We start from the raw sequence: 8,561 nt of genomic DNA on the forward strand, positions 1-8,561 counted from the left end.
TTTTTTTTTTTTTTTTTTTTGATATGGAGTCTCACTCTGTCGCCCAGGCTGGAGTGCAGTGGCACAATCTCAGCTCACTGCAACCTCTGCCTCCTGGGTTCAAGTGATTCTTCTGCCTCAGCCTCCCAAGTAGCTGACCACCATGACTGGCTAATTTTTGTATTTTTAGTAGAGACAGGGTTTCACCATATTGGACAGGCTGGTCACGAACTCCTGACCTCATGATCCACCCACCTCAGCCTCCCAATTACAGGGGTGAGCCACCGCATCTGGCTTTCTTTTTACTCTTTCTATTCTGTTCCACTGGTTGATGTGTCTATTTTTAAGGAATTACTATCCTGTTTTAATTACTATATCTTCGTAATATAGTTTGAAATAAGGTAGTGTGATGCCTCCAGGTTTGTTCTTTTTGTTCAATGAATCCCATGCTCAAGTGTAAAAAAATAGGATACACACCCCATATAGGACTGGGATCAAAAAGAGAAAGTTTCTGTCCATTGTACTTAACAATTTGGCTAATCATCTCGGAAGATCAACCCACTCCCCTTGTCACCCACATCCACAAACTGTCGCAAAGTGGAATAGGAGAAGTAGCTGAGACCTCAACAGGCAAAGAAAGCTTAAGACAGCTCCGTGAAGTTTCTGGGGCCCCAGGTGCAAAGGAGGAGCAGCCAACGTTTTCTATCTTCCAAGCTCATGAAATGGGATAAAATATGAATAGGGGCACTTGTCATAACTATGGAGGCCTTACGTCTGATCTCTGTGGACAGAAAAATAAGGATTTTTGATTGAATCAAGCACAGAAGGAGAGACTAAGGAGGAAAGCAACCCTTTTGAAAGGAACCAAGAGTTCATAGAAACCAAGTAACAGACGGTTGTAGGTCATGATCAAGACATTGCATGTGTTGCTGTTTGGGCTGTAGCACCACTGCAGGTTGGAAGGAGAAACTTTTACACATCTAAAGAACAGAGTATTAAGTGGTAGGGAAAAAAATTCTTATCAGTAATCACAGGATATAAACTTTTATTTTCCCAAAAAATTCTCCCATTTGCAGGGTGTTTCTCAAACACTGTCTAATGAGACGCTTTCTCTCTGCCCATCTGAACTCTGACCTGTAATTACACCTCTGATCCACTCCCACTTGCTATTTTCTCTTGGCTGTCTACATTCCAGAGCTCCTTCCCTTGTTCCAACGAGGAGATAATACTCAGATCAAAAGGAGAGATTCCTGCTTACGAAAAGAAAGAAGGCCAGGCATGGTAGCTCACGCCTGCAATCCCAGCACTCTGTGAGGCTGAGATGTGCAGATCACCTGAGGTCAGGAGTTCGAGACCAGCCCGGCCAACATGGTGAAACCTTGTCTGTACTACAAATACAAAAATCGCTGGGCGTGGTGGCTAAAGCCTATAATCCCAGCTACTCAGGAGGCTGAGGCAGGAGAATCACTTGAACTCAGGAGGCGGAGGTTGCAGTTGCAGTGATCCGAGATCGTGCTATTGCACTCCAGCCTGGGTGAGAAGAGTGAAACTCCATTTCAAAAAAAAAAAAAAAGAGAGAGGAAAAAAAAAGAAAAAGAAATATAATGTGCTGTGGCTTTTCCAGAATTGCACCCTTAGGTTAACATGAGAAGAGAGGAAACTGCAGATGGATTTGGAAAAACATTTCAACAGTTGATCCACTGAATGCCTCCTGAGTGGTTAGGAAACACCACACTACACAGATATCTAGCTTTCGTCCATGAACCACTTAATCAAAAGCACAGAAGTAGAAAACAGAAAATCAAACATTTTAAAAGTCTGGTATGAGGTATTATGCATACAAAGCTCTAAAACTCTCCACAAAGTGGGCAGACCATCTCAAGAAACGGCAAGATTAAAGTCCAGATTTTGCATGATCAGGCTTTTCATTTCTGAGTCAACAGGTCATCAATCCTCATCGAGGAATGCAGGGGCTCTCAAGAGACTCACAAGGGAAAATGAAAACATACACAAGAACAGACCCTGACTTCTAAAAGAAAGTCATCCTTACCCAGTGAGACCAGGTTCCTGTAGTTCTCCAACATGACATCCCGGTACAAAATCTTCTGAGCAGGGTCCAGGCATGTCCACTCCTCCTGAGAGAATTCTATGGCCACATCCTTGAATGTCAACTGTCCCTAAAATGAAAAACACATTTCACCAAGTGACTATGAGGCAAATTTGAATCTTCACATAAAACGAGAAGAGGAGAGAGCTGTAAGAATAGGTTCAATTCAAGTAAGCAGACTGACACATCCAGGCTGTGATCATGGTACATACAGATTTGATCTTCATCCCTTTTCCTGAAAAGAACTCACTTGAAATCTGTGAGGTGATAAGTATCTTTTTGTACGTCAGTGAGACTAACTGGTGGCTGAAGGCCGCTAGATAGCTTCACGGTATGGGCTAGACACTGGAAAGACCAAGACAAGATTACAGGGTTAGGCCAGGCGCCATGGCTTACGTCTGTAATCCCAGCACTTTGGGAGGCCGAAGCCAGTGGATTACCCGAGGTCAGGAGTTTGAGACAGGCCTGGCCAACACGGTGAAACCCTGTCTCTACTAAAAATACAAAAATTAGCCAGGCATGGTGGCACACACCTGTGATCCCAGCTACTCGGGAGGCTGAGGCAGGAGAATCACTTCAACCTGGGAGGCAGATGTTGCAGTGAGCTGAGATCACGCCACTACACTCCAGCCTGGATGACAGAATGAGACTCTGTCTCAAAATAAACAAATAAAAATAAAAATAAATAAATAAATAAAAGATTACAGGGTTGGGACTTCCAGGCTCAATCTCCAACACTGCAAAAGGGAAGAAGGGCTGAAGTTTCAGTTGAACATCTATGGCCAATAATGTAAACAGTCATGCCTATGTAATGAAGCTTCCATAAAAATGCAAAAAATTAAGGTTCTGAGGAGCATTTGGGACAGATGATAACATGGAGGCTCCTTGAGTGGTGCACCCATAGAGGGCATGGAAGCTGAGAGCTCCTCCCTATGTCACTCAATAGATCGCTTCCATCTGCATTCTTTGTTATATCCTGAGCAATAAATGAATCAATATGAATCAAGTGTTTCCCTGAGTTCTGTGAGCCACTGTAACAAGTTAATTGATCCCAACGAAGAGGTCATGAGAATTTACAACTTAAGCCGGTTAGCGAGAAACCCAAGCCACAACCTGTGTTTGCGAATGGCATTTAGGTGGCTGCACCCTTGTGGGACTGAGCCCTATACCTGTGGGATGTGATGCTATATCCAGACAGCGTCAGAATTGAACTGAATGGGAGGACACCCAGGTCATATCCACTGCAGAATTGCTTGATTGATGTGATGGAAAACCCAACACATCTGGGAGAACGGAAGCACTCTGTGTTGCAAGTAGTAGAAGAAACTGTATCCGGCTGGACACGGTGACTCACGCCTGTAATCCCAGCACTTTGAGAGGCCGAGGTGGGTGGATCACCTGAGGTCAGGAGTTCGAGACCAGCCTGGACGATGTGGCGAAACCTCGTGTCTACTAAAAATACAAAAATAGCCAGGAATGGTGGTGGGCACCAGTAATCCCAGTTACTCAGGAGCTGAAGCGGGAGGATCATTTGAACCTGGGAGGTGGAGGTTGTGGTGAGCCAAGATCACGCCATTGCACCCCAGCCTGGGCAACAGAGGGAGACTCTATCTCAAAAAAAAAAAAAAAAAAAAAAAAAACAAAAAAACTGAATCAGTTTTTCCCTATATTCTCACACACTAAGGTTTACTTGAGCAAGTTATGTCTGCTTAATCCTGTTTTATTATTCTTTTCCCTAAGAGGTTATGATATCCTCTAAATTAGTGTGGATTTCTGTTTTGTGGACAATAAATAAATATACAGATACAAAATCGGCTGGGTGCAGTGGCTCACTCATGCCTGTAATCCTAGCACTTTGGGAGGCCAAGGTGGGGGAATCACTTGAGGTCAGAAGTTCGAGACCAACCTGGCCAACATAGTGAAACCCTGTCTCTACGAAAAATACAAAAATTAGCCGGAAATTGCTTGAACCTGGGAGGCAGAGGTGGCAGTGAGCCAAGATGGTGCCACTGCACTCCAGCCCGGGCAACAGGGGGACAAGCAAAACAAAAGAAAAAAGCCCAGCACAAGTTCATCTCTACCAGCTTTAGATAGATATTATGTCTGATACATCAAGTAATATTCAGCATCTAGATGACCTAGAGAATGAGTGGTGTCTTCAAGGATGACAACATCCACAGTGGCTTTGAAGAAAAAACAAGTCAGAGTTTTAAAACTATGATGAGAGCAATAGCAATGATAGGGATTTAAGAACAAGGTCCGTATGCGAGGTAGCATTTTAAATCCTTTATGTGTACTAACACGTACAACACTGTAGCCCATGAGAGAAAGATCTGCTCCCATTTTACTGTGGGGACAGCTGTTTCACAGACACACCGAGAAACTTGTCTCAGGTCAAAGAGCTAAAAATGACAGAGCAAGTACCTATACCCAGGTATCTGGGAATTAAAATTAAACCTAAGCAATCAGTTAAGCAACAGGCAAGCTACCTGAAAGAGCAGCTCACAAAGCCCTGAATAATCTTCCAAAGAGAGTAAGTAGGTGGTTTGGAATCCTAAAGCATTAAGGAAGGCTACATAGTCAAGCACCTTCAGAGTTTTCATTTTAGAATCTCAGTGTCTTGAGATCAGCACAAAGGAGTCAATATATCTGTCCAAGGTTCTGAAAGGGAAGTCATTTTGGAAGAATTCATTTATATAATGAGAGGCCGAGTACCCGAGTAACGGGTACCAATGTCTAAGAGATTCCCAACATCCTTTTGTGCAACATGTATCAGCAGCTGCCCACAGCTCTTTAGTTTACCATTCTACTGTGAATGACTGACATGTAGATTGGTCTGAATAGTTTCTTGGTCATTAAACTGGCTAGGAAAGAATTTTCCCAGTCTTTAAGATGCTACACTGTGGCTGAAATCCTCTCAACTACTGTGAAAACGAGGTTTAAAAAATAAAGAAGTTGGCCGGGCATGGTGGTTCATGCCTGTAGTCCCAGCACTTTGGGAGGCCAAGGCAGGCAGATTGTTTGAACCCAGGAGTTTGAGACCAGCCTGGGCAACATCGCAAGACCTTGTTTCTACAAAAAAGTAAAAATAATAATAAAAGGAAAAATAAACAAATACAAATAAATAAAGAAGTACAAGAAATGAGAGAATGTTAGAGAATGAAGGGTAAAATAATGTCAAGCAAAACTGGCCACAGAATGTGTTAATCTATTCCAGTTCAAATAGTGTTTTATGAAGAAAGAGACTTTCAAATCTCAGGGGTAAGCAAATTTAAACTGAAAACAGAATAAAAAGTCCTAGAAAGATATAGTAAAAAGTAGTGTCCGTCTCTTTGCATAAAGTAGTATAATGTAGTTTGCATAAAGTAGTATAATGTAGTTTGCATAAAGTAGTATAATGTAGTTTGCATAAAGTAGTATAATATAGTTTGCACACATCTGTAAAACAACCAGCTGGCAAGGGAATTATCTCAAAGAACTACACAGGAGCCAAATGAGATTATCAAGGACAACACACCACTTCTTTTATTACAATGTCACACTTATAGAAGAAAGCACATGTAAAAGCCTAATTTCAGCACTGAATTCGGGACTTTGTCACTGGAAATTTGGGTAGAATCAAAAGAGAAAATAAAGATAAAAGTGGCTATGAGTTTTGTAGAAATATGTAAATTTCTTTTTTTGTTGTTTTTTTGGAGACGGAGTTTTGCTTTGTCACCCAGGCTGGAGTGCAGTGGGTTTGGGGAGCTTCCAGATGGCTGACACGTGGAGGTTCCTGGAGGACGGCATACCCAGGGAGGGCAGGGAAGCTCTGCACCCCTTTCCCCATACCTCACCTTATGCATCTCTTCACTGGTATCTTCTGTAATAGTATTTATAATCAACCTGTAAAACTGAGTGTTTCTCTGACCTCTAAGAGTTGCTCCAGCAAATTAAAGAAGGGTTCATGGGAACCTCAACTTGAGGTTGGTCGGTCAGAAGTTTCAGAGGCCTGGACGTGCAATTGGGAACTGAGCCATCAATCTGTGAGATGTGACACTATCTTCATGCACACAGTGTTGGAAGTGAACTGGAGGACAGCCAGTTGGTTGCTCGCTGTTTGTTGGTGGGGAGAAATCCCTCACATGTGGCCACAGAAGTCTTCTGTGTGGATTGTGGTGTTGGTGTGAGAGCAGAGGGAAAATGGTGTTTGAGTTGTTTTAACTAAACACTCCAAAAGTAAATTGACACGAGGTCACCTAACTGAGAAAAACTGAAACAAGTTCAAGGCTAACAATATGGAACTTCACCAAAGGTCATTATATACACAAACGCATTTATGCCCATATGTTACTATCCTATTAGTTCATTAATAGATAGTGGAGAACAGGCCGGGCGCGGTGGCTCACACTTGTAATCCCAGCACTTTGGGAGGCCGAGTCAGATGGATCACCTGAGGTCAGGAGTTCGAGACCAGCCTGGCCAACATGGAAAACCCCATCTCTACTAAAAATACAAAAATTAGCCAGGTGTGGTGGCGGACACCTGTAATCCCAGGTACTTGGGAGGCTGAGGCAGGAGAATTGCTTGAACCTAGGAGGGGGAAGTTGCAGTGAGCCAAGATTGTGCTCCTTCACTCCAGCCTGGGTGAAAGAGTGAAACTCCATCTCAAAAAAAAAAAAAAAAAAAAAGGCAGCAGAGAACAAATTTAAGGCCATAAAAATATTTAAAATATGATTTCAAATGATAAAACACATACAATTTATTTAAATCGTGGTACGTCTTTTATAAAACCATGGGCGTATGCATCTACATATTCATGTGCGCACATCACATATACCAGTTAAATTAAGTGAAATAAGGAGATGTGTCTCAACGATGTACTTGTTTTTGATGATATCTTTAGTTGTCTTTTTTGCTCATGTGCATTTCAGAAAGTCTGGGACAATTAAAATGCATGAATTGTACTTAATTTAGTTTATAAACATTTTTGTAAGTTAAGCTCTAAAAATGCTAAAACAAAAATATGTAAGAACTTGTACTCCAATTGGTATTAAATACAATTATTAAAAATACAGATACCATTTTTTCCAGTTAAATTTAGATATTTAGGCATTAACAAAAGCCCAATGGAGGTTTTAGTTTATTTTACTCATGAAATCATAACATAAGGTTAGGACATTTTTTAATATCATACATTAATTTAATAGACTTAAGAAGTATATATTGCAACAATATTTACTCAAAGAAATTATTGGATAATTAAAAATTGGTTCAAAAAGGAAATTTGAAAAACACCCAAAAGCTAATATTAAACAAGAAAATTTCACCAAACACATAATCAAGCAGTAAATGCTGGATGCATTTGCTCTAAATTAAAATGGAGAAAATGGGCTGGGCGCGATGGGTCATGCCTGTAGTCCTAACACTTTGGGAGGCCAAGGCGGGTGGATTGCTTGAGCTCAGGAATTCAAGATGATCCTGGGCAAAATAGTGAGACCCCCATCTTTACAAAAAATATAAAAATTAGCTGGGTGTGGTGGCATGCACGTGTAGTCCCAGCTACTTGAGAGGCTGAGGTAGGAGGTTGGCTTGAGCCCAGGTGGTGGAGGCTGCCGTGAGCCGAGATTGCACCACTGCACTCCAGACTGGGCGACAGGGCCGGACCTTGTATCAAAAAAAAAAAAGGAGAAAATAGGGCTCACCAGGGCTCCAGCTAAAGCCCACTTCAGAGCATGCCTGAGCTGAGACCAAGAAAATGGTAAAGTAGGAGCTAGACCTGTTAAAACTAACAGATGACATACTCACAACCTAGGAAAAGAACGCATTGAAGTATAAGAACTAATAACAACACTGTGAAAACAATCTTCATTCTTTCTTTAGCAGCTCTCATTAAACATACAACGCATCTCACGAGTACATTAGGAATGATACAATGCTACCTATTAAAATACATTTCCACACCTATTTAAAGAAATTATAAAACTGTACTAAAGTGATGATGTCAATAAAATAGAGGAATAGGAACTCCCAAACACTACCTCCACCATGGAGACACAAATTTAGTAACAATATATGAACCATTTGCCTTTGTGAGAAATCCAGTAACCATTTAAGAGGTTGGAACTCTTAACAGAAGTCTAGTAGAAAAATACAGGCCGGGCGCGGTGGCTCAAGCCTGTAATCCCAGCACTTTGGGAGGCCGAGACGGGCGGATCACGAGGTCGGGAGATCGAGACCATCCTGGTTAACACGGTGAAACCCCGTCTCTACTAAAAAATACAAAAAAAAACTAGCCGGGCGAAGTGGCGGGTGCCTGTAGTCCCAGCTACTCGGGAGGCTGAGGCCGGAGAATGGCGTGAACCCGGGAGGCGGAGCTTGCAGTGAGCTGAGATCCGGCCACTGCACTCCTGCCTGGGCGACAGAGCAAGACTCCGTCTCAAAAAAAAAAAAAAAATGCCTACCCAAAAAACATAAAAATATTTTACAGTATGAA

The 8,561-nt window shown here is 42.0% G+C and overlaps 2 protein-coding genes across 3 annotated transcripts in view; both read right to left on the reverse strand.

The window, feature by feature from the left end:
* Positions 1–8,561, reverse strand: part of ZNF347 (zinc finger protein 347) — a 45,221-nt gene that overhangs the window by 32,745 nt on the left and 3,915 nt on the right. The window lies entirely within an intron of this gene.
* The window catches only part of ZNF665 (zinc finger protein 665), a 19,686-nt gene that overhangs the window by 5,502 nt on the left and 5,623 nt on the right, over positions 1–8,561 (reverse strand). Inside the window, exons 1-2 of one of the 2 annotated variants that reach the window (XM_025366979.1) lie at positions 5,923–5,931; positions 2,030–2,156 (exon numbers count right to left, since the gene is read on the reverse strand). In XM_025366979.1, coding sequence (XP_025222764.1) covers positions 2,030–2,156; positions 5,923–5,931 — 136 coding nt within the window. Of the gene's footprint in view, positions 1–2,029; positions 2,157–5,922; positions 5,932–8,561 lie in introns of those variants that run through there. The other variant, XM_025366977.1, reaches the window with a different exon arrangement.

This window comes from Theropithecus gelada, chromosome 19, assembly GCF_003255815.1.
Source record: "Theropithecus gelada isolate Dixy chromosome 19, Tgel_1.0, whole genome shotgun sequence".
NCBI lineage: Eukaryota > Metazoa > Chordata > Mammalia > Primates > Cercopithecidae > Theropithecus > Theropithecus gelada.